This window comes from Rhinolophus hipposideros, assembly GCF_964194185.1.
Source record: "Rhinolophus hipposideros genome assembly, chromosome: 12".
Taxonomy (NCBI): domain Eukaryota; kingdom Metazoa; phylum Chordata; class Mammalia; order Chiroptera; family Rhinolophidae; genus Rhinolophus; species Rhinolophus hipposideros.
The window spans coordinates 42408223-42435061 of NC_138058.1; the positions used below are offsets into that span (position 1 = coordinate 42408223).

The 26839-nt window shown below is 39.1% G+C and overlaps 1 protein-coding gene across 16 annotated transcripts in view; it reads left to right on the top strand.

Moving 5' to 3' along the window:
* The window catches only part of NRXN1 (neurexin 1), a 1108907-nt gene that overhangs the window by 672291 nt on the left and 409777 nt on the right, over window positions 1-26839 (top strand). For 2 of the 16 annotated variants that reach the window (XM_081069297.1, XM_081069298.1), the window contains exon 1: window positions 24876-25272. The exons of 12 other annotated variants lie outside the window; for them this stretch is intronic. In XM_081069297.1, coding sequence (XP_080925423.1) covers window positions 25026-25272 — 247 coding nt within the window. In that variant the 5' untranslated portion in view covers window positions 24876-25025. Of the gene's footprint in view, window positions 1-24429; window positions 25273-26839 lie in introns of those variants that run through there. 2 more of the 16 variants (XM_081069295.1, XM_081069296.1) reach the window with 2 other exon arrangements.

The window sequence follows — 26839 nt, forward strand, 5'->3', positions numbered from 1 at the left end:
GACTTATCAGAGTAGAACTTAGTGTCATGATGGGTCAGAAAAGATTTCCCTCCTAAATTTACAAGGTCTGATCTTGCAATTCTTTCACCAGTTTCAAATTTACAATGACTTTTCAGAATACACTGCTTATTTTGTTTACAAAATTAGGAATGAGCCATCTAATGTTATTGCTATAGTTTTCTCCCTCTTGCTGTCTATATATTATTAATAGCCCCAAATCAATATATTCAGTGAGTACCAGCATCTACCTACAAGCAGATTATCTTGGAAGTACTATGTAAACATATATGCCTGTGATAATTACCCAAAAAAGAGGAAAGGCCAGTTTTTTGACCTGGCCTCTATTGTTTTAGGTAGCAAGCTTATTGACAAGTAAATATTTACATGGCTAACCTGCTTTATCGTGTACTAATTACCTCTATTGCACAATTCTCTTCTCCTTTGTTTATGCTTCATCTAGCCTCGTTTTAATTGACTCTTGAGACCAAGATTCCATGACTCTTGGCAGATGTCAGAATCATAGAGCTGAATGATATTGCCATTGAACTTGAACACTTAAAAAGGAAAATTCTGATCAGTGCCACCTCTTCCTTTTCCCCTTATACTTTACAGAGCTGCAGTCCCCTATTTTGTCACTTCCTGTTGCCTTCACTTGGAATTAACACAAATATTCAGATTCAAATTCAACCACTTTTCTCTTTCCTTATAAATTGGCCTTTCTAAAATGTGATTGCTCTTGCATTTTTTTCCTCACCATTGATTCACTTGCCTATTTTATGTGTGTGTCATGACAGTCAAATATGTCAAAATGGCAGAATATGTCAAATAAGTCAAACATGGCAGAACACAAACTGGACTGGTGAGGCCGGGGGCGTGGTGGGTTGGAGGTAGGAACCGAGCTCTCAGTTTAATGTCTGCCATTAACTCATTCTATACTTTGATAAATTAGGAAATCACCTAGTGTTTAGCATGATGGGACCATGGAGATCAACTTGTTCTATCTTTTCATTTTAAGGAAGTGAAAACTGAAACCAGGAGAGGTTGCGTGACTTGTTGAGAGTCACATAGAGAATCACTTCAACTTTCTAGGACTTAGGCACATTATCTATAACTTGAGGAGATTGGAATTGTTATTCAGTCATGTTTAAGAACTCCTTTAGCTTTAAAAATCTGTGATTCTAACTCTACATCAAACTCTCCACATCCCAAGGGAAGAAAGTACTGCCTAATGACACGTTCAATCATTAGCCACATAGACAGTTATATCTACGTCTACTCTGTTTTTTATGGATGTTTCCCTTTCAAGGGTCTGCAATATTTTTATAAAACAAATTAATTAAGTTTTTTTTGTGAGCTAAATCTCTCAGCTCATCCCTTCCAGACAACAAAGGGTAGAAAAACTCATTTTATTTCCAATATCAAGTTGTTCCGAAAACCAGAACTTCAAAACTCAATAAAACCACACTTCAATAATGTTTGATTAAGTGCACTAACAGAACTTGGGTCACTTAAGTATGTTGCAGAGTTGAAGGGATATGCATTGGGATGTTTCCTGTAACTTCCCTTCATTTTTTTTTCTTTTTTACACGTTCCTATTCAAATTTTGGTGGAGCAGCAAGTCTTAGTTTAGAACTGATTATAACTTAGAGCAGCAACACAAAAGAACACGATGGAGAAAATGATTTTTCTCACAGTCTAAACCATTTAAGTTTTAAGTTTTCATTAAAATTGATTGCCTCTCTTTCAGACTTACATGTTAGGAAAAAAATCCCTGTACTGTTTATATAAGTCTTTGGGAAGCTTCAAATGGAATTTGCAAATGTATTTTCTTCAGGTCTTAATGAAATAAAAACGATGATCAATTCCACCATTTTATTTTACATTCTCACATTCAGCTACACACATACACACACACACACACACACACACACACAACACTCACGCACAGAAAATATGTCTGTGTGTGCTTGTGTGTGTGTCTGTGTATTCGATGTTGAATTTCAGGGTGTAATGTTTTCTAGTATAGCAACATCTGCAAAAGTTTAATCTTTCTTTGGCTTTTTGCATCTTATTTTATTAACCTTAGATGATGTGTATGATTGTTGTACTTAGAATATCTTTTGACGTAAACTTTATTTCAATCATTTGTTTCTTCTCACAGGGCTTTGAAAGTAAGGCCTTGCTCTAGCCAGCATCTTCTGGGCTGTATACAATGGTAGGAATTGCGAATGATTCAGGGGCTAACTGAAGGATATTTTGTCCTCTATAACTAAGACTATATATTTCTATTTCATGGGCTTGTTAGTTTGTTTATTATTATCTGTAAAGGGGCTGTGTTTATTTTTCACCTTAGAGACTAGAATGGCTTTCTTTTAAAAAAAATAATTTTTGTTTTCCATTTGCACTCCTAGATCAACCATATTCCTTATATCCTACAGTAGTCTTTGTTTTTTTCTTCTAATTTTCTGATTTACTACTATGATGAAAAATTCTATTATGTCACATTATTATTTAGCGCTTTCCTACACTTAAGCTCTGTAGGTTTCAGTATACTTTGTCTGTTGCTGTAGTCTTTAATTTACCAAATTGTCAGTAAACAAGCTTACTTTCACATGCAAAGAGATTTTAAAAATCCTGTTTCTTAACATTTTTTTCCATATTTTAGAATCAGTTGATATACTATCTAAACTAAAGAGGTAGATACAATTCAGTGATTAAGAACTTTGGAATCAGATCAACATTCTAATTCCAGCTGAGAGAAACACTACCTCTGTAACCTTCAGCAAGTTACACTCTCTCAGAAAATCAACTTCTTCATCTGTAAAATGTTGGTGGTAATAGCTGGTTATTAAAATCCAATTTTATTTTAAAATCAGATGAAATCATTTTGGAAAATATTTGGCTGTTATTTGGCACAGAATGAGTTGGGTAATGATTTTGGTTGTTTTTATTATTCACCTAGTAAGTTCAGCTTGATAAGAATAATTGCCATTAGCTATGTCAATTATTCAAGAGCTAGTATGCGATTTCCCCTTAATAACAGTAATGTTAAACCGAGATATATTAAAAATGTTCAGAGTGGCATCTAATATATCTTGAGTGCAAGTGTATATATGGAAACTATATCTATAGTTACTTCCACTGAGATATAAACAAGTTTTTGTACCCACAAAATTGCACTTATTTTTAGGGCACTGGTGTCAACAGCCACCTCTTCAAAGAAATTATTTCTTTTGGTCCATTTAGTAACTTGATCCCAGCTGCATAAAAATAGATTGCAGCATTTCATTTTTCTGCAGTCTGCTGATGGCTGCATTCCATAACTTAAATCTGTCAGGAGGAAGCCTCTGAAACTCCACAGCTTTCACAGAAACTTGTTGCATTTGCTAGCCTCCAAACTAGAATTATTAGTAATTCACAAAATGTGGATTCAGAAAAGATAGCTTCAAAATACAGAATAGGATTCTTAACTCTACATTAGATATTGACCAGTAACGTTTTCATAACATAAAAGTTACCACGTAAATCAGTAATTACATAGCTTTAGGGGGATTTTATTATTTTCTCTTTGGTCAAATGGGGTCAATCACTCAAAGAGAATGTGCCCAGAAGTACTGTGTGTTCATGGGTGTTGTAGTTGATAATAGTAGCCACAGCAAAAACTGATATAATGAATGTCCTTACCACTTGACAAAAACTCTCCAACTCTTCTCATGTCTTTGAGTGTATTTATAGAGGTTGGCAGTTGGGTGTGGGATTTTGGTGCTTTATTATTATCATTTAACCTTCATCACAGAACACGTCAATCAAAACTAAAGAGAACATGCAAGTAAAGAGGATCCATATGAATCCATCACCCAGTTCTCATAATTACCTGACAGACAAATACTGTTTTATCTATTAGCTCAACCCCTTCTATCTCCATCTTTCAACTGGATTATTTTTGAAGTAAATCCAGCACATTGCTTCATTCACCTGTAAGTACTTCAATATAAAGGTTTAAAACATATGACCTAAACAAAATATGACCACAATAACTTGGGTGCTATTTTGAAGATATTAGTATAGCCAAGACCTAGAAATGCTTTGAATATTGTCCTTCCAGAATTCCCTACTCCTCCAGGATTTTCAAATAACAGTACAAAATGTGTACCTAAATTTTTTCAATGCAGACCTTTCTAGAAAATGGAATTAAAGTGTCCAACATGGATTTTGAGGCTTAAGTGAAATCTCGCTCACAAATCTATATCTTTATCAGTACTGTTCTTGCATTTTTCTTTCTTTTTTCTTTTTCTTTTTCTTTTTTTTTTCTTTTTCTTTTTTGTTTTTCTTTTTTCCTGCAAGTGAGAGTATGGGGGCTGAGGAAGGAATGAGTTCAGTTAGCCATCTAGCTGTCAGGAGTAGAATAGGAATGTCAACAATTTCCATCCTGACATCAGGCCCTTCATCTATCTAGATCTGGGGTCGGAGGGAACCCAAAAACCTTTGACCTAACTCCTCTTGAGGGTGTGTTGTGGCTCACCAGGAGCCAGGCATAGGAGGATTTATCATAAAGGAGAGTATACACTGACAAGTCTTACTTGCTACCCAAGAGTATACACTCATACTTGTTAAAGTATTGAAACACAGAGTAGAGGATCAATGGAAATTTGAATTGGATCAGTGTGGTACAGTAGTACCCAAAGTATGTTTTGAGCAACATTGGTATTAAGGAATGCTAATAAGTGTTTTCAGAAAGGGATGGTCTTAGAACCTGAAACATTTTGTAGTGGGAATTAGAAGACGCAGATATGATAGGGGATGTTTTTGAAATGTATTTAGCTACAGGTCTTTTATCTTCACTGAGCATTTGGTAAGATTAGAGTTCCTCATAACAGTCTTTGGAGAATGTTCATGTAGAAAGCAGAAAAATGAGGAAAGGGGCTTTTCATCTTTTCTATTTTTCATCTTTTCTATTTTCTAAGTTTGAATTATTTGCATAATTGTTGCTACATTACTGAAATTTGGGCTGTGAGTATGTATTGCAAGAAAGTTGTGTGTGTCTTTTTTGAAATTTTAAACCAAGTAAACTTGAAGAGACTTTTTCTGACACTTGAAGTGGAAAAGCTTTATGCTCTAAGTCACCTATCTCTATTCATTTTATAAATCTGGGGTGTTGCATTCTCTGTTTCTGACTAAACCTGTGGAAAATGTGCTAAATTTTTCATATAAAATAAAAATGTCTGATGTTTTTCTTTTGGAAATTTCAACTCTTATTTATGTGAATATCAATATTTTTAAATTTAGAAATGTAACTATTGCCAAGTGGACATCTCTTAGAATGTTGTGTTTCACTTGGGAAACTTCTATAAAACTCATTAACCCCTGATCTTCCCAGTCAGTAAAATATTATGATCGTCCTGCCCACCGCCCCACCCACCCCCACACACACAAAAGGCACAATGCCCACCAGAAAGAAATAGGCATGGACTAGTTAGATCACAAGTGAAGAAGCATTGTTTTCAAGTTTTGGTTATATGTTTATTAGAGATTATTGACAAATTGAAATATGTTCCTTCCAGGTCCAAATACCCACAAGTCTAGAAAGGCAACTAGACAACTGAGGGATCATGGCTATTCTGCCCAGAGAAGTATAGGTTTAAGGGAATACAACAGTCATCTTCAAATATTTTAAGGGCATCTGAGTAAGCAGAAATGGCTTTATTTATGTGTGTGTGTGGGGGGGTTAAATGGCAGAAGTTGGACCTTTGTGAGAAAGTATAGGAAGGAAAGTGTATGAAGATATTAATACCTTTCTAATGATTACAGCTTTAAACCCCGCTAACATGACAGATGGTGAGTTATCTGAAGATTCCAGGTAGAGGTTGCATACGGTGTTTCCCCGAAAATTAGACCTAGCCAGACAATCAGCTCTAATGCGTCTTTTGAAACCAAAATTAATGTAAGACCCGGTCTTATTTTACTATAAATTTTGGCTCCAAAAGATGCAGAGATATTACCTGAGGATAATTGGCTGGGAGTTTGTATTATATGACCTTCAACTCATTCTTCTTTAGTTATAAAAATATTTTATAAATTACAGTTCCAACAGTAACTATCCCAGCTATGTTGAGGAACATTTTGACAGTGATGCAATTACAGATTTGCTTGCCATAAAAATGCATAGATACACACACAAACACACACAATTTGCATACAATTTTGAAGGTCCTTGGTCCCCTTGAAGAATATTCACAGATCCCAGAATAAGAATCTGGCCTGTAATGTAATAACTTTGCAACTCTTAGTAAATATTTAACCCAGGTAGTCTACAGAACCCTCATCATTAAAGTGTCGTGATTAGAGATCTTTAACGTAGACAGTTCCTTTCACTCTAAGAAAGTAAAACAAAACATTTGATTTTCTGTTAGAAAGCAAGTGTTGCATACAAGACCCATTCTCAGGAGGACCAAATGGAAACAGAGAGCGGGGGTCTTCTCACAATTTGAAAAATTGCATCCTGAAGAATACATCAATACAGCCTCATTTTCCTATTGGTGTGGACATAAATGTCATGTTCTCAAGTCTCAATTTCCAATTTTGACTTTTGGCTCTTTGTAATAATAAAACAAGAGCACAGAAGGTTTGTGTGGGAGTTAGACCTGAGAGAAAGACGAAGAGTGCCTTTTGTAATAAAAGATAGTTGAAAGGCATGGGTGAGTGAATCCATTTTATAGCTCATTAACACTGCCCTTAACGGGCAACAATCACTGAGTTTATCCATGTGAAGTAACTATACATACATGCATATGCAAACATATATGTGCGTATAGAAATGGAAATGATTTCCCTTTAAATCAATTTTAGAATGCGAAATAGATCAATATGTCCTTCCTTTTACAGTACTGGTGTGTTTTGTGCTATTCGTTTCTGATGTGGTCTACCTTCAATTAACACAGGATTGTCTTGGTAATCTCAAAAATAAGATAGGGTGTAATTCTGTTAGCAAGAGTAGAGCAAAGGAATTAAGGAGAAAAGATTAAATAGAAGCTTCATTAGCACTTTTGAATTCCAGTCCATCAAAGTAAAGGGGTTTTCTGAATAATCATCTCCCCACCAACCATGCCTCCCAGCTATAAACTCATCTTTTTTTCTTGTTCTTCCTTTTTCACCTTTCCCTTTCTCCTCCTAATCATAAACAGTTATTTATGATGCATTCTAGGAAGTTCCTAAGTGCTATAGGAAAAAAAAAATTAATAGGAAATACAAACAACCACCTGAGCAGGACATCAACCCTCAAGGCATTTACTATCTAATGGCAGACAGAGGACACCCTGAGCAAATCAGTGTTTCCTTTTTTTCTCATAAACACAAGTGGACTTGGCAGGAAGCATGATATTACTAGCAGCACCAGACATTTGTGAGCACCTTCTCTGTGCGAGGTCTTAGGCTGGCAAATATTTGTGAACAGGAGTGTTGACAGTCTCTTACTAAGCATGCAGATTCCTGAACACATCCCCAGAAATTCAGGAAGTCCAGGGTAAAGTACAATTTTAAATCATGGTTTCATGGGAAAGTGCTGTAAGTGCTCAGCAGACTGCATTTTGAAAGAAACAATGCTTGTGAAATGGAGACTCATAGCAAGATGAGACGTGGTCCCCTGCCCTCGTGACTGCAGTGGAGCTGGAGAGATGATGTCTACACACAAAGAGATGGGAAACCATACGCAGTGGCTAACATCATGTCAAATACATGGCACAGAAAATAAGTGAAGAAAGTAGGGCGGTAGACAAGGGAATCTTTATGAAAGAGGTAGAAATGGAGGAGAGTAGTCAGTAAATAGAATCTATTCCTTTTTCAAGAGATAGCTTTATCTTTGCCCATTAACCATGGTCATTATTCATGTCATCCCTTCCTTCTGGTCATTTACTACATTCTTTAATTTGCTCAGTGCTCACCACACTCTCCTCTCCACTGTGATTCTATCATCCTCCCATACTCTCCTCCACTCCAAACTGGGGGATCAAGATTGGGATTGGTCTGTGTACTTTTAAAAAACATCAGAGGTCCCAGAAATGGATAGCAGGGGATACTGGTCACCACTTCAAATAGCAACTCCTGTGGGAGCTATGGGTCAATGCTAGTTAGCTTCAGACAAGTGGGTATTTGCGACCATAAGGAATGCTGTGGAGGGGAATTCTAGTCAGTAATCATAAAAACAAACAACTGGCTACCTTTTTAGTTTAAAAGTGCATAAGGCAACTGTGTGTCAGTTCTATCAGAATGCAGAAGAAACATTATGCTATTTTAATTTGTTTGAGCCTCTTTGTTGGATTTATTTAACTTCCTATAAAATTTATTCAGATGATTTGGCATGGATGGATACAAATTCAAGACTGATTTGAACACTGATGAAACTCTTTATACTCCTGATCAAGTAGAGTGCACATAATAAACTTAGTCGGAAATCACTAATTTGGATGGTATGGTCTAATTACTGAAGAGTCCAATCAAAATACATATAAAATACATAATGTGCAATAAATTAATATATTTATTTTACATGTGCCTTTATACCCTCTTGTGTGTAGTTGCTAATTTCTTCACCACCTTTTTCTCAGATCTTTATGACCTCACCCTTTTATGTTCTCCAATGAGATCTTTTCTCTTCCCATTTTAGACAATTTATTTTTAGGCTTCCAACCTGGTGGCCATATAGTCTCAGTTTCTTAATGTTAGAATTATTTTGTCTTATAAGTGTTATGATACTCCCCTGCCTCACCCCTTCCTGAAGAACATGGAATACATTTTCCTGGAGCTAAAGACATATGGGTGAAAATATGTATGATAATAAACGTAAGTCTACTTTCCTGTGTATAGTGACCTACCTCTCCACAAAGGTGCTGGGAGATGAGCCACTTGCCTAGCTAGGGTGAACCCAGAAACATCAGAGGTGGTCTTCGTGCTCCTTCCCGACAAGCCTTACATAGAAATCTACTTTCAGTTTCCTAGGAAGACAGCTAGACCTAAAACTGCCTTTATTATTTCTCATAAGCTCTATTAGTGTTTTATCCAACGAAATATCCACAGACAAGATCCCAAGACACGGGAATGAATCAGATATTACCTTGTGGAAATGTAGATTCGTTCCAAATCCCCACTTCATAAAAAGTTCTTTCTGGGAACCTTCATTTATGTTGAGTGCTAATATCGGCTTCCCTATTAATCTCTTTCCACCTATTGGCCCTTCCTGTAGTAACAAGACCATTAAAGAATAAGCCTCCTTTTCTTCTATGAAAACCCTTCAAGTATTTGAGAATGTCTGTAATATTTCCCTTCCTCTCTGCTACTCCTGAGTGAATATGGTTCTTCCGAGCTTGTGGTCATTCTCCTGTTTGTCAATGTATCTGTTAAAATGGGGCACCCAGTGTGTTAAATCATACCCCATATGTGTCTTATGTAAAGTTCAGTAAAATGAGCTGCATACTGGAATTCAATTCATGTAAATATATATTTTTGAATGGTTACATCAAACTGTTGTCTGTTGTTACATTTTTGTTTAGCAAAAATTTCCTGGTTCTTTTTTACACTAAGGACTACGGAATCAGGTCTCCCACCCTGTGCTCATGCTATTGATTTCCTCAAACTTACATTCAGGATTTCACGTTTATGCTTGTTAATTTTTCCTGCTCTGAAGCACATGGGAGTGTGAGGAAGAGGATGCTCTGCCAGTTGAACAAGTCTTTTATGAGCTGTTCAATAATTTAAATAATCTCCACTCCTCTGTGGGCACTTTGGAGTCTTCTTAAATAAAATTTATTTTCATTTGCATGAGCAACGTGTGTACAGAAGAATAAGTAAAGTCCAACTTTATTTATTTTTTTTTATTTCTGGGCCTTTGAGGACTGTAGAAAGCAGTGACAAAGACATTCTTTGGTAGGCAACGGTAACTATTGATTTTGCGCCGCAGTGGTTTTCTGGCTACCCAAGTCAACAACTTGTTGCTTCTGTGCATTTAATCATGGTGTGGTGGTGCCCAAGAGTGAGGGCAATTGAAACTCTTTAGACAGACAGGTAATTGCATGTGTACATCAAAGTTAATAGTGGCCTTGCAGAATGACAGAATATTAAATGCAAGGGAACTGTTTAGATCAATATTTGTTTCTTAAAACCTTCACAAACAACACTTGCCAAATAGGTGGTAAGCACCTGGTCAGTAAACACGTCGGAGCTGTGCACACTGCTGCTTTGAAACTCTAAGTATGAACCTGTATTAGCTGAGGTAAGAACACTCATTCGGCTCCAATTTGATTCCATCTCTAGGGCAGTTTCTGTAAGTTATAAAATATCTCTCCTCCTTTCATGTGCTTCAACAGAGGATGGGTTCATCCCCGCTCCAGATACGGTGTTAATACACCCAAACACTCATATTCTCTGTTAGAAACAAGCCCCCAACTGTTTCTTTCTGGATGAGCTCAGGGTGGTACAGATGGTGCAGTAGAGTAGGTACTCAATACATATTTGTTAGATAAAAAAATGATAGTTTTATGAATGAATGGGCAGATAAATTTATACCAGCCTGCACCTATTCACCCTTAGGTATATTTCCTGGGAAGATGAGTTTACCATTGATAAGCCTAGCCCACTCAGAAACCTGTTTGAAAGTGTGTTTCCTGCAAACTCTAATTCCCTATCTCTAGGAAATGGAATGTGTTCTTTCTTTTTCCTGGCATGCTCAGGGAGGGAAGAAAAAACAAAAAGCATAAAGCAAAGAAACAAAAAACACTTCCCTTCAGGTTCATAGCATGCTTTGTTCAAAAGCATTTTCTTCTTGTCCAAGGGCCTTGGATAGCCTTATTTCCCAATTATCGTCTTTAATGGACCTTTGTGCTAAAGCAACTACCTCTATTTATTTATTTATTTATTTTTTTATCACATTCTGCTTAGTTTTATTTCCCTTTTAAAAAACAAAATCAACCAGTTCATCAAGATTATAGATTTACTGGTACATAAATATACAAAGAACTCATCTTGTAAAATTTATCTTGACATTCACTTCATTCCTTTATTTTTTTTTTTTAATGCATGTAGTTCTGGAGGAATCCAACGCATATTCTGACCCTTTAAAATCTCGGTTCTGGGGCAATATGTTATCTACATTCCTTAAAGATAAATGTTTCCTCCAGAGCCCAGGGCGACTGACCTATTCATGTAAACAATCAGCCTTCCAACAAATGAGTTATATATGAGGTATGGATTTAGCTTCCCAAAACTGATAACCTGACTGACATTGAGTTAAACAGAAAGTAGTTTATCTTTCAGATTTAATAAGGCCAGAGGTAGGTGATAGAGGGCTGGTGTAACTCCTGCAGGGACACATCAAGTATTTAGGCTCCTCATGTTTTCTTGCTTTTTCATCCTTAGAATGTGATTTTGAACTCATGGTCTCAGAATGGCTATCTCCCAAAGGTATTGAGTGCATTTGGGGCAGGAGCAATAAGCTTTTGTAGCTAAACAGTGGAGGGGATATGCTGTCCAAATCTGCCTTTTTAAAAAAAATCCTTTCCCAGTGGCTTCCATTTACATCTCCTCAAGATTAACTGGGTTACAAGAGTATTGTGATTCTAAGTAAGTTTGGGAAAGGAAGTATTTGTTGTGGGGTATATTGTCACCATAAGCACTTTATTCCTCCGTCCTCCAAGTAATAATAATAATGATAATAATAATAATAATAATAATAATAATAATAATAAATAATTGGTTCAATTTCCCAAGGAAAAGGCAGAATAGATATTGAGTACGAAACTGGAAGAATCTGCCACAACTGCCCTTCTAGATTGATAATTTGATCTATGAGCCAAAGACTGGGCTGCCTCTCCCACCCCGGAAAAGAAAATCCTAAAATTGAGAAGTCACTTATTTTTAAAATCAATCTTGATTATTCCTCTATAGATACTAACTAATAACTCATGGGAAACTATTGGATTCTTTAGTACCAGTTCTGAGTCTTATTACCAGTTGTATCAGTTTTATACCGTTGTATCTGGGAAATTACAACATATTTTCCTTTTTTTAAAACAGTATCCTGACTTTTTTAAAATAAATTTTATTGAGGAATATTGGGGGACAGTGTGTTTCTCCAGGGCCCATCAACTCCAAGTCGTCCTTCAATCTAGTTGTGGAGGGCGCAGCTCAGCTCCAAGTCCAGTAGCTGTTTTCAGTCTTTAGTTGTAGGGGGCGCCGCCCACCATCCCATGTGGGAATTGAACCAGCAACCTTGTCATTAAGAGCTCACACTGTAACTAACTGAGCCATCTGGCCACCCCTCTGGAAGCTCAGAGGCAGTTCATTGTCTTCAATCTCGTTGTGCAGGGCACAGCTCACTGGCCCATGTGAGAATTGAACCAGCAATCCTGTTGCTCAGAGCTCACGTTCTAACCAATTGAGCCATCCAGCTGCCCCCATATTTTCCATTCTTTGACCTGTCAGCAATCCAACTCTTCCTTCCTTCCTTCCTTCCTTCCTTCCTTCCTTCCTTCCTTCCTTCCTTCCTTCCTTCCTTCCTTCCTTCCTTCCTTCCTTCCTTTCCTTCCTTCCTTCCTTCCTTCCTTCCTTCCTTCCTTCCTTCCTTCCTTCCTTCCTTCCTTCCTTCCCTCCCTCCCTCCCTCCCTCCCTTCTCTCTCTCTCTCTCTCTGTCTTTTTTATATCTTTATCTCTCCTTTTTTTTTTCTTCCTAGTCCTGGAAGCCCAGTGGATTTTGCCCAACTAACCTGTCTTTATCATTTTATTATTGGTTGAGTTATCCACATTGAGTGAAAATAATATCGATCGTTTCCCCAAAGCCTACTTACCTCAGCCTTACTGAGTGACATAAACCTTCTTCTAAGATTATTTGGTGGTAACAGTCCTTAATTTTATTCTGCTGCATTATATAGATGCATACTCCTCTAATTTGGTTCCTGCGTATAGTTCGCTGTTCTCTTTAATTACCACAAATAATTTCCTAGTGTATGCAAGATTATTGCAACAAATTTAGAAAATATTACTCCAGTTATGTATAAAACTAGAAATGCCTGCTCTGTTAATATACTGGTTTTCTTGCTCTTAATGTATCTATAGGCTATTGAATTTAAAATACCTGAATAGCATCACTGTTTTGACAAAAGAGGGACAAAAAAGGACAATTAAATTAAAGGTGGATCTTCATTCACTAATCAACCACTGCATCTCAGGTACCTGTTACTGTGTGAAGTGTATAATTCTAGACAGACATAACTGGACAACTGAGGAATAAGTTGAAGTAAATTATAATATTTTGTCACAACCCTATTATTTAGCCATGGGGACTCTTTGTTCTTAATTATATGACATAACAGTTTTCAACATAGAAAATGTGCAGCTTCCTTAAACATGACTCATACAAGCAATAAACCTCGAAAAAAATGGGCTGTGAAAAGAGGCTCTTGATTTTTCTTCCCCATATTTTATATATGTAACTGTTATTTCCCTTTATTATTTAAGAGCATGCTTTTCTCCTCCTTGAATGTAAATGCACTTTAAATTGATTAGGATTTCCACATTGATATTCCAGAGAACAGTTTTATGCTACAAATTTTCTCAAATCTGAATGTAATATTGACTGATGGCAGTGGTTAATATTGTTGTGAACCTAAAAGGTAAAGCAAACATTAGCTGGAATTTACATAGTTTTCAGTTTTCTAATCTAGCAAATGTGAGCAGCTTCAAAATAAAAAGCACTTGTATTTTTCCTAAAGAAAGCAAAACAAAACAAAACCAAAAAAAAAACCTCATATACCAGGCCAAACATTTTCTTGTTGGACTAATTATCTTTTGTAGCAGTTTAGTTAGTTAGTTAGTTTGTTTGTTTGTTTTTTCCATGCTGTGTAAAGTCTTGCTGAAAGCAGTACAATGTATTTGAGGATTTTTTTAAAAATTCTCTTTCATTGGTTGGCTGAGACAGTATGAATTTGGGGGTCTCTTGCAGTTTCTCTAGAGACTATGTAAATTGAAAAAAGTCAGTGTGACTTGAAAAAAATAACTAAAACTTTGATTTAACAGTACAAAAGAGGGTACTGTCTAATCCCTCAAGTAGGAAATTGCTTTTCTTCATGATCCATTGCTTTCATACTATTTCTGACTGCTACTGGTAAAGGAGGAAAGATCCACCTTTGCTCTTCAACTATGTCTGTTTCCTTGCCTCTGTTAGGCTTAGCAGTAAATAATAGTTTAAATAAGTAAATTTAAATAATAATAGTAAATAGCATGATTGATAAGATCTCCAAGTCTCAGTTGGACAGCTCTGATTATAGCAAAACAGGAGATAATTTACATGGGAAACTAAAATGAGAAATTAAAAATTTGGCATAGTGTAGCAATGAGGATGTGACTTATTTGTAGCTGTCTTATATGCTAATATAAATGTGAGATGGAATCGGACAGAATATACTCCAAAACTGATGATTTTCTGAAGTAGGCAGAGATGCTTTGAATTTTTTTGTATGACAAATCAAAATAGTGCCAATATGAAGGGATAATGATTGTGTTTGCAATTAATCTTCCATTGGCCATTAAAGTTTCCCTTTTTCACCACAATTTGAGCTGGTGTTTATTATGCTAGTAAGTCACATTATTTTAAAGCCCACAGTGTGAATTGGGCCAAAACAGTTCCATTCCAGATATCCGGCTCCTAAATTCTATTAATGAGTGAAATTTTAATGGGATAGACAAATAAAAGCTTTCTTTATCCTTAAAAAGTAGAACAGCAAATCCAGTTTTAATTATTTAAGGGTGATGCTAGATAAGACATTTATTTCTTCTCTCCATTTAAAACATTTCCTTAAGTCTACAAATGTTTCTTCTATCTCTTTGATTAGGTGCCTAAAGCAATCTGAAGGTAAACTAGTTCATTAGAAAATAATAAATGAGGCAATCATCAGGTATGCATTTAAAAATATCATCAGATATACTTTGTTTTAATACCTATCATGTGTTATTAGGTTGCTGCAAAAGTAATTGCGGTTTTTGCAATTATTTTTAACCTTTTAAATTTCAATTACTTTTTCAGCAACCTAATGAATACTGAAGACCACACCATATGCCTAACAAAAGCTTCATTAGGAAGACATTAGTAGATAAATTTTACTCACTGTGTGGTTTATTTTATTTAGAATGCACTAAGTTTATTAGTGTGCAAAAGTAATGTTTTCTACTGTACCTCTACACAACCAGGAACAATTCCACAGAGGTCTATAGATGCACTAACACCTGTCAAGATAAACACAGAGTTCTCTGGGGGAATCATCTCAGCCAGAGAACAGAGAAAATCTGAGGAAAGTAATTCTTTCATGAAAGAAAAAGGAGACAGTTGAAAAAAACAACAACATTGATTAATGATTTTTCAAAATGCCTCAGAGGTAATATATTTCTTATACAAGTATCAAAAAATATAATCTATTTTTAAGAATAAATGTTTTGGAGCATAAGTACTCATTTTGAAATATTCTTAGAGATTTGCACTATGTGGAATGATCATGCAATTTAAATTGAGCCGCTGAAAGTTTTTTCGACACCTAGTGCTTAATCCTTCATCTATCCTACAACAGATATATTAGATGATAAGTTCTGCTACAGTGATATTATTTGAATGGTTATAGTTAAAATGGTGCCAGTATTTCCATTATAATCCCTATTTTCAAGGATTTATAAGTTCACTATAAGAGTTTGCTCTGCAGTTCAACTTGGCAGCAAGCATCTTTGGTTGGTGGCTTTATTTTTTTTTTTTTTACATACTATGTGAAAGACATCTGTTTATAACATGAGTAGAAAAATGATAATGAATTCCATTATTATTCGTAACCAATTTATTTAGCATTCAAATTAACGTTCAGCTGAAATTTATTACGTTTTAGGTAATAAAAGACAAACCAAAAATCTGTAAGAATACATTGAAGATGATTTGTTTCCTATGTCTGTTGGTTCTGGTTATTTGAAACTTCCAAACATGAAGATGGGCTTTGATACTTCGTTAATTTCTTTGGTACTTCATTAATTCAGAACAATAATAATGTGAATACATTATTACTTATCCTGGGTGGGTTTTTTTTGGTTTCTGTTTGTTTGTTTGTTTTTGTTTTTTGTTTTTTTGTTTTTGTATTTGTTAATAGTCTCTACTTGAGAAAGTACCAAATAATTGGCCAAATTCAAAAAAATTACCAACACAGATATATGTCTTAAAACCGTATAGAATAATGAATGGGCTATTAAGAGATTAGAAGGAGAAAAGATTGTTTTTATAGACAGAATTACATGGACAATGGCAAAGAAGTAAAAGAATGTGTAGTGTGTCTAAGGAAGAGGGAAGTCCATGTGGTGTAGCGTAGGATATTTTGGGGGGAAGTGGCAGAAGGTGAGGTAAAGACAAAATAAGAAAGACCGCATACAGGACAATTTTAAAGGACTTAATATGCCACACCCAAGAACTTTGACTTTACCTGAAAAACAGATTTTTGTAGGGGGATAGTAACACTAACTTAACAATAGTACTAACATCAAAACATAACTCTGATCAAATGTCTAATCGAATATATTTGTCCTAAATTGGATGGAGATTAGACTATAGATCCCAGATAAACATATTTAGAGACTCAGTTCAAATTGCATGATTAGATTCCTTTCAGTGCATTTAAATGGCAATATATGCTCCAGAGCCTATGTTTATAAAGACAGATCAAATGGGTGTATGCTCTAAGTGGGCATTTAGGAAATAGAACTCATGTTGTATGCATGATTTCTGGTTCCTGGTTTAAATATCTGTATTTACTAGGGAATTTGCAAATTCTATCTTGGTTTTTATATCACCCTGAACTTGCCTTATGGTTGTCCTTTCATTCTCAACAGTCCCCTATTTCTTTCTTCTGCAGTGATGGGCATGCATGATAGAATGCGCTGATGAATGCAGGCAGACAGAAGGTTGTCACTTTCTGGCATTGAACATGCCAGCAGTTGATGCAGGTCAGATTGCAGGCTTGATATGCCAAGACCTGAAAGTGTCTTCTTGTTTTTATTTATTTGTTATTATTATTGTTTTTGGTGTGTTTTTTTAACGTGACCAACTATTTGGATGGCCAGTGTTAGGTTTCACCCGCAACAAGCCTTCTCGTCAATTCTGATGTATTCTATCCATATTCTAAAAAAGAGGAAAGAATAATCCATTCTAAAAATAAATACATAAATGCTAATGCCTACAGAGGGTGTCCAAACAACGTATACACATTTTAAGAAAGGAAAACTGTGTTCAAATTGTAATGCTCAATACATACCGATAACAAAGCAATGAATACAGGTCATGTTTGACTTCTGCAATTACAAGAGGTGCTCAAAGGGGTTACCATCAGCGTCCAGACACTTCTGATTCCAGTGACCTACTGCTTGAGCAACGTTAACCAAAGTGTCCACTTGTATACATTTTTTTGGCACCCCCGGTATATGCTAGGTACCAGACACCATTCTAAATATTTGTTGTCAACTCCTTTAATCCTCACAACAAACCCACGATTATCGACTCCTTTGACTGATGTGCAAACTGCAATTACATAACCGATCCAAGGCCATGTGGTTGGCAAGGAGTATAGTCAGAAAGGAACCCTGGTGTAGTTGCCTGAATTCCTGCCCCTAGCCACTGGCCAGGCTAACCAAAGAAGAGCTCAAATAGGAAAGGAGGGAAGGAAAAAAAAAGTATTTTCCAAGTAAAGTAAAGGGAATTTATAGGTACATGGTGTGAGATGGGGTAGTGTAGCTTTCTAAGGTAGACATCTTGAAGCGTTTAAAAAATTACTTCAAGAAGAGATCTGGGAACAGCACTGTTGTCTCTTCTGAGAGGACACTGCTGAGGAGGAGGTGAGGGCATTGGTAGGGAGCTTAATTAGAAAGCTCTCCCTGTTTTGGTAATAAAACCTGTGTCGAAGACGGATATTCAGACAGAGAAGTGGTTCTGAAAATTTGGTTTTCCTGGACCAGCGTTGTGAGCATCACCTGGGAACTTGTTAGAAATGCAAATTATCAGGCCTCTCTCCAGATCTGGGAATCAAAAGCAAAGAAATCTATGACTTAACAAGTCATTCTAGTGATTCTCAGGCAAACTCACATTTGAACACCACAAATTTAGAGAAACAGAAATGGATCTAAGAAATTATTGTGGAGGTGGCCAAACTTAACTACAGACAAAGTGGGGAGAGTTTAGAATATGGCTAAATTAAAAATCACAGTACAGCTCATTATCATTATGTCTTTAGTACCTATCTATAATATGCACATATGAATCAATGACGATCACTTATGTGTAGTGCTTATATTGTAGAATCTGTTCCAATGTCATTACATGTAGTGTTATACTCATGTTCTAGATGAGGAAACTGGAGCAAGGGTCCATTAAACCCAATGTCACATGCATAATAACGATCAACTCAGATTCAAACTGACACTCGAGTCACATGTTCCCCAGCTACATTAGGAACACATTCAAGTCAAGAGAGCATGAACCTCTATAAAACTTTGTCAGCAATGCAATTTGGTTGAAATAACTATCAAGCAATATAAGATGACAGTGATTGAAAGATGGCATATGATTAGTTGGTTCCCAAGCAATGGCCCCAACACTTAAAGATGTAGTTATAGAGAAGTCTCTGTGAACCTGCCTTTGGGCGTATGCAGGTAGGACATCGTAAATGAAGTTTTTATTTAAAAAGACAGAAAAAATAGAGACCATAAAATACTGCAGCCCTCAACACAGCTCACTTGAATTGAATACATCTATTCATATTTTACAAGTCAGACTGCACATCCAGGCTGTAATTGAATTAGGTATCATGTTGGTTCATGTTGGGTTCCCACTACCTCACCCTCCATGTCCATTTGTTCTATCAGTGTGGAGGTTCTAGCTGACATGATAGCTAAGGTGACTAAATTCACCAATCTAGATCTACCACTGGATTATGGGTGGAAGGAGATGAAAGTGCTCTTCCAGATAAGTACGTACTTCATAAATAAATCTGACTTTTCGGTAACATTATTACTTCTCTGGGCCTCAAGTTTATCATCTGAATAATAAAGAGATTGCACTACAGAATCTCCAGGGATGCTTTTAGGCCTGGCCTTTTTTTTTTTCTTTCGTTTTTTTTTTTCTTTTTTCTTTTTTGTGTCTTGCTCTTAATGTTCTTGGTCTTCTATTCTGATCTTTTCTCAGTATACCCCTAGGGGCCTGCAATAACCCGGACAGGTAATAGGATCAGAGGTTTATTTTTACAGCTACATGGACAGCATCCTCTTAGGACTATCTCCTTCTTTACTCTCTCTCAGTCCCAACTCAGAAATGCAGGTAGAGGACTGTGTGGGGTCTGCTTGCCTTTTCCTTTGTGCTGACACCAGCAGAAATGCAAAATGCAAGACTGACACTCTCCTCATTTTTAATTTTTAAAAGATTGGTGCCGCCTGTGAGTTTCAATATATTTCCCCTCTGCTTTTAGTGTCTACTTAAAAAAAAAAAAAAGGTGAATACTGAGCTGTAATAATTTCCAATGAAGTTTAAGAAAAACACGAAAAGATTGAAAGCGTGTGTCTAACAACCATCTTGTTTCTTGAGACAGATGGGTTGATTTTTGGAATATGAGAAATAATTTGAAATGACCTGTCCTTTTCCATTTCTCCCCACACTCCCCTGTCTCACTCTCCTCTCCTTCCATTTCCTTTGTTTTATCCCCTCAGCTTTCAAACCCGTCTCCCATTTCTTAACACAGTTTTCTGGCTTAGGCTACCTGACTTCTTGCTTATTGTAAATCAGCTGTGAGTGGAACTTGGACAATTTACCACGCACAGCTATTAGGTTCTTTTGGTAGATCTCAGTAGCCACAGTTGTTAGAGGCAGATGAGAGCTAACGACTCTTCTAAGAATTTCTATAAGTACAGGTCAGGGCAAATATAAGACTCAGACCAGCTTCTGCTACAGAACCAGACATTTATTAATAAGTAGGCACAAAATCTTAGAGGCTGTTCTGGAAGCTTGCTGAAGTTCCAGCTCTTGGTTTTTTTAGGGGCCTGACAAAAAGCTTTCCTGAAGCAAATATGGCAGTATTTCAGTGGCAGCATCCAGCTCATCATCCGTCAGAATTAGGCAACTAAGATCTTTTAGAGGTCACTGTAGCACCCATTTCGTATGGTTTGGTGATGATTAAATGGGCTAATACATTTACATCTCTCAGAATTGTGCCTGTTACAAGTATGTTCATTCTTTTTTTTTTCTATTATTATAGCAACATTCCTTATAGTGAAGGGAGAAAGGCCTCTTATATTCACATACTCTATTTAAGTAGAAGCACAGCATGTCTATAAAGTATTGTGGTCAACTACGTATCTTGAATATTAATGATTTCACCAAAGATAATACATTTCTAACGTCCATTGTACCAATTGCCAAGCCATGCACTTCACCGATGATAACCTATTTCTAACATACATTATGATTAGTTAGCAAAGCCACATCATAAGTGGAGATGATGGTAGCTCAAGGCTTCTAGAAGCCACCACTGGCTTCTATAATCCTGGCTGAGCATAAATCCCTGATGAAGGCAACTGACTCTCCTGGGATACAGAACAATACAGATATATTTATATCCCACTGCCTATGCTGAAATATTTAAGAGTATATTACAGGGAGTCAGGCACCATGTCTCCTGCAACCAGTTCTTTACTCACCTAAGCACAATTTTTCAAATGTTGCCTCAGTTTCCTTTAAATAATGCAGTTCCTTCCACAAGGACTGACTGGCTGAATGGACACAAAGAGTAAGCACAGCTTTATTTGCTTCATTCAGATTAAGCATGCGTTCACTCACAAGACTTTTCTCCACTCTCTGTACAAAGAATCGCTCCTTGTTCCACCAAATTACAACCATTTATAACAGATATTGCAGCATCATAGTATCCACCCTAGAACCTCCTAGGTATTGCAAAGGTGCCCTGGACATCTGCCTGAAATACTCTAGCTACAATTTCTTCTTTCAAGGAAGCCATAAATATTTCTTTTTTATCTCTTGAGACTCTTGTAAAACTAAGATTTCTGGCCTATCTTTTCCCTAACCCTGCCTTTATCTCCCAAGGCCCCAGACAATATAAAACAGACAGGGGAGCCTTTTCTTCATTAAATGCTCTTGGGAAGGTTCATCAGAATGCTCTACACTTATTCTATTCCTATCACTTGAATTTATACAAATCACTCTCCAAAGTCGCGGCCCCATCCTTCCCTGTTAATCAAGAGAATAACAAATACAGTCAATCCTTGTTATGCACGGATATGAATTTACCTCCTCACTAAAATGTGTAGCCCCCAAATCAATACCCTTGGCACTAGGGTGGTCGCTAACAGACATGCACAAAGTGGCAACAACTGGGTCCCCGGCACCCATCTTCCCAGCCGAGGTCAAACAAGACAACACTCTGCCTTGTCCCAGCTCTTGTGCTAAAATGAGTGGCCTTCTTGGGGTATTCAGTGCCACATTTTTCATTCTTTTGTGGTTTTTGTTGGCAATTTTGCTGGTAAAAATGGCCCCTAAACATAATGCTGAAGTACAGACAGTCCTAAGCAGAAGGATGAGGCATGCCTTTTGGAGAAAATAAGTATGTTAGATAAGCCTCATTCAGACTTGTGTTATAGCGATGTTGGCTCTGAGTTCAACGTTAATGACTCAACAGTATATATTAAATAACAGACATGCACAAACAGCGAAACACATAAACAGCGAAACACATAAAAACAGTGAAACTTTAAACAGTGAAACACATAAAACAAGGTTATATATTGATTAGTTGATAAAAAAGTTGTGACCAGAGGCTTGCATTCCCCTAACCTCTAGGAGCATGGGTTCAGTATTTGCTAATTGAGCGTTCATAGACTTTATAAACCATAACTCCTGGGAGTAATGAGAGTTGCCTGTATTTGCTAAGAGACTAACTTACATTTCGCATATGCTGGGCACTAGAGGGAGTCCAAATAAAGATTTGACTCTGCTCCCCTTCAGGAATTCATCTAGTTGGGGAGGAGAGGATAGATGAACACCATATAGGAGGGCATTGGAGAACAATGGAATGTTCTACACTTCCTATAGATAGAAGGTACTGAATGAATTGTGCAAGCTCATCAGCTCAAATATGTTAGACCTACATGGGAAGAGAGACTTCATGCCTTAATTGTGGGGAATGTTTGATATATTTTAAAGCACGCTCACATTAAATATTGCATTATATCCTTCCTGCCCTGTGGGATTCTTAGGAAAGCTAGGAACATGACTATTTTATAAAGGAAGCCACGGAGCCTCAAGGAGAGGCTAAGTAACTAATCTGACATAACCTGTAAATGGCAGTGCCAAGAATGCAGCACAGGTTTCCTACCTCCTAATCCACTGCTCTTTCCGTATGAACACTATGAAATATCAAATTCAGCATACGAACCTAGCATCCTACAACCATACTACACGAATGATTATCCTCTTCTTTTCCTTCGGAAGCTTTACTTGATATTTAAAAAAAAAAATGAATAATCACAACCCTTGAACAGTGACTGAAAATACACATGGTGAAAAAATGATAACAGGAAGAGGAAATGGCCTGGGTATAAGGACAGCAACAGTACACAGTGGGAGGTGCTGAGTTTGGGTTTTATTGGGTTTTGAGCACCTGTGGGAAGTTGGGAGATATGGCATATTTAAGTAAATAAAACGCCTTCTCTAGCATGGTTAAGCCATTTCAATTAGTAAACTACTGAAGAATTATCTTTTTAGTAGAATGACATAAACTTTTGACAAGACTGTGAAATGATAGATTGCTACAGATTTGGTTTGGTGTCCCCTAGACACTGTTACTCAGTGACCACCAGAGTCCTTGGGTCACCTCTGAATGCACGACAAACAACATAGAATTTTAAATGGCAACTGTGAGTGGCTGATTTGAGTCAAATCCTCCTAGAATTACCCCCCCCCCCAATACAGGACTTTCTATTTGTTGATATAAGGGATTGTATAGATGAGGAGAAGCCTGTGGGAAGTAGTGCCTGTTCTGAGTTGTTTCCCTTTCTTCTTAAGTAGAAATAAAGACAGAAAATGTCGAGTCACTAGACGTGTCATAGTTTTTATCATCTTTTGGAAACTGGAGGAGCGTTGCAACCATAATACCAAATCGTAACTGCCAGCCTCCAGTGACTGTGGTCCCCCTTGCCAAGTCCAGTTGCTGTGCCAGCTCTTTAGAGTTTTAGATGAGTGTTGGCTTTGCTGGTCATTCACCCAGGACACACACCTTCCAGTTAAAGATGCCGCATTTCACCCAATAGAATATAAGTGCCCTCGCTTGGGGGCACTAGATTTAGGAATTTTTGTTTCTTGATGCTATTTTCCGAATGAGAGGGATGAGAGAAAGGCAGAACCCCCACCTTTATAAAAGATCACCGCAGCTGGGCTTCTACAGAGATCTTGTGGGTTCTTAAATATCCCTAAAATGTTCCACGGAGATACAAGCAATCACATTCACAGTTTCTCTCCTCTGTTGTCCTCTTTCCCACCTGTCTCTTTCTCTTTTTCATTCTCCTTTTTCTGTTTCTTCAGCCGCCACAGTCACTCCTCCTCCCTCTCCCGGTGTATTTTGGTTCCCTGTACTTTCACTGCCTTATCTGAGATATGACAATGTAGAGGGAAGGAGGACTCTTTGTTATGAGTAATATGTGTAATTAACAGATCATCAAAACTGATGCTTGAGTAAAGGGTGTCAAGCCATATTTAGCAGATTGGGTTTAAACACCTGGCAGAACAAGTTTGGTCCAATAAAAAGAGCTGAATTCTATCCCTTTTAAGAGAGCTCTCAGGACACTGGTGACATCTAAACCATAGGGGTAGGGGAAGGGTGCCATTTGCCATTGTAATTCAGACGGAGGGATCACCTGGCAGAGGAGGGAGAGTTGCTTTTTAGGTGTCCCCAGCATCTCTGTACACGTGCCCCTTTGATGTGTGGAGAATGCAGGAGCGGTAAAGCAGGGTGATTTTTGTGGGACGCTGGACCAGCCTCCCTCCTTACATAGGCTCGTCCTCTGCATCGCATGCCAGCTTCAGTGATTTGCTGTTTGGAGACTGCAGATTTGCATAGAGCCCCTCGCTTTGCCAGCGCGTGTGGTTTTTCTTTTCCTTTTCTTTTCTTTCTTTCTTTTTTTTTTTTCTTTCACCCCTCCACTTCTTCGTCTGCTTCTTCTTTTCCTTTGCTCTATTTTCCCCGTTCGACCCCCTTCCTTCAGAAGGGTGCACTCTTGCCTCTGAACCCCTCGCCGGGCGTAAGTGTCAGCAGGCAGCGGACACGGAGATTGCCTCCGGAGCAGGCGATGCGCGCTGCTGCTCCGCGCGCTGCCCGCTGGAGGCTGGCGCGAGCGGGCCAGCCGGCGGGGGCCGAATGGAGGGAAGGGGCACCTCGATTCCATGGGGTCTGCTTCTCCTTTGAAAGGAGGTTGGGCCGGCGAAGTGGCCTCCCCAGTCCCCACACAAAATGCTAAATGGATTTACCTAGTGGATTCGTGGTGGATGGCTGTCATGTAGAAGTGAGGACCCTCCGGGAGGAGCTTTAAACAATTTCCCCCACTCCCCACCCCCCGGCACGCACTCTCGCCCGAAACTCTTCAGGAGTATCTCTCGAGAACCTGGAACCCTGGAAATCTGGGAACAACCGCCCGCTCCGAGCTCGCTGTTTCCCCGCGCTGCCTTTCTGGACGAGTCCCCCATCAGCTGCTCTCGCCTCGGCTATGTTTCGGATGCTTTGGGGTGCAAGGCGCGGTGGATTACAGGACCCCGAGAAGACTTTCCAAAGGAGGGAGAGGATGGGTGCTCTGGCTCGGTGAGGCGGCGGCCACGCAGCCCACCCCGAGCCGCCTGCTCCCCGGTGCCCTCTCCCCTCCCTGCGCCCCAAACTTCGCCTCCCGGGGCGGCTGCCCCTAGGTGGGCACCCGCCATGTACCAGAGGATGCTCCGGGTGGGCGCCGAGCTGGGCTCGCCCGGGGGTGGCGGCGGCGGAGGCGCAGGGGGGCGCCTGGCCCTGCTCTGGATTGTCCCGCTCACCCTCAGCGGCCTTCTAGGAGTGGCGTGGGGGGCGTCCAGTTTGGGAGCGCACCACATCCACCATTTCCATGGCAGCAGCAAGCATCATTCAGTGCCTATTGCAATCTACAGGTCACCGGCATCCTTGCGAGGCGGACACGGTGGGTCTGCGATGCCAAGTTCTCGCGGGTTACTCCCTCGCTCGCCCCTTTCAACCCCGCACTCACTTCTCGGCCCCTGAGGCTCAGAGCCACAGGAGCGCGAGAAGGGGAGGGAGGGTGTGCATTTTGGTGTACTTGGTGGGAGCCACTTATCTCTTTGAAGACAATAGAAAGGGGGTGGGGGAAGGCGTCGCGGGTGTTTGTGGTGAGGGGTGGGAGGGGCGTTCCTTGTCGTGGTGCTGGAAGCGACGTGGGCACTTATTAAAGGACCGTCCCTGGCCAGGCACCTGGGCCCTGCGGGAAGGGGGCTCACTCGCCAGAAGGTCACTCGGCGTGGCTGACGGGGCGCCACGCTCAGCGGAGGGACCTGAGCGCCAGAAAGAGGAAGGCTCTGCAGAACCTTTTGTCTGTGCTGTGTGCGGCCCCACCTCCTGCTCATTTTCCCTGGCCTGGGGGAGGGAGAGGTTCCAGCCCATACATTCCTCCAAAGTGTGCCGGAACTGCAGTGACAGTGAAGAGGTTGGTCCCGGGACTCACTCAATAGGAAACCAATCCTTTTTGCCCCCACCTCTCCCCTTCATTGGAGAAGGGAGGAGGGTAACTGTGGCACCCTGTCTCTTGCTTGCCAGCCCCTACCGGGCTAGGAGGAGACCTCTGAACACCATCCCCTTTTCCCCACCCCATACACAACACACTTCTTTTTCTTGGTGATTGGGTTGAGTTATTTTCTGAAATGCCTGTCTCCCTGAGGATCATGTCTGAAGGCAGTTGGGATAAGGGGTGTTCTGCTTTCTCCTGTCTCAGCTCAGTGCTTCCCAAGCAGGGCACTTAGGCCAGTGCTGGCTGGGGTAAGTCAGGAGGTCTGCCCGGAGGGGGTAATTGAAAACAAGAGAAACTATTCTCCTCATCCTGGGTTCTTTTGTAAAGAGCAGAATGTGAAGAAAAGCCTTGGTGGGTAGGTTCCTTCTTCAGAGTGGCCAGCAATGTAAGGCCAGGTTCCTCTCATCTTCAGATAAATGCCAATTTCAGATTCCCAGAACTGCCAATAAATAAAATACGAGACATTTTTGTGAGTCTGTCCCCACTCCCAGTCTGCTCCTGTAGTGTGAAGTCTGCAACTTTAACAAGCAGGGCCAAGTTGTGGACACTCTTCCTGGGACCCTTTCTCCCCTTTCCTTGCAGAGCCCCTTCCTTCAGACTTCGTTCAGCTCTGGATCCTTTTCCAGGCTCTCTAGGTAATCCCTCTTCCTTGAACAGCTGCTGGTGATACCAGGATGACCCCCTTCCCCAGGGACAGGCTTCCTACCTGGAGACAATTCTGGTTAGATATGAGAAGTTAAAGCCTAATCTAACCAAAGAGAGAACAAATCCCCTTAGCAACTCCTCTCTGGGAGTGACATAGAGACACACCTCACTGTGGATCCTAGGAACCCCTTCCCTTCCTCCCTCCAGTTCCCTCTCAAGAATTCTCTCCAGTTAAGAATGACTGGGACGGAGACAGGAGTGATACCCCAAACCCGGGCTTCTTAGCTGAGAGTAAGAGAGGATAGATCCTTCTGACCCAGTG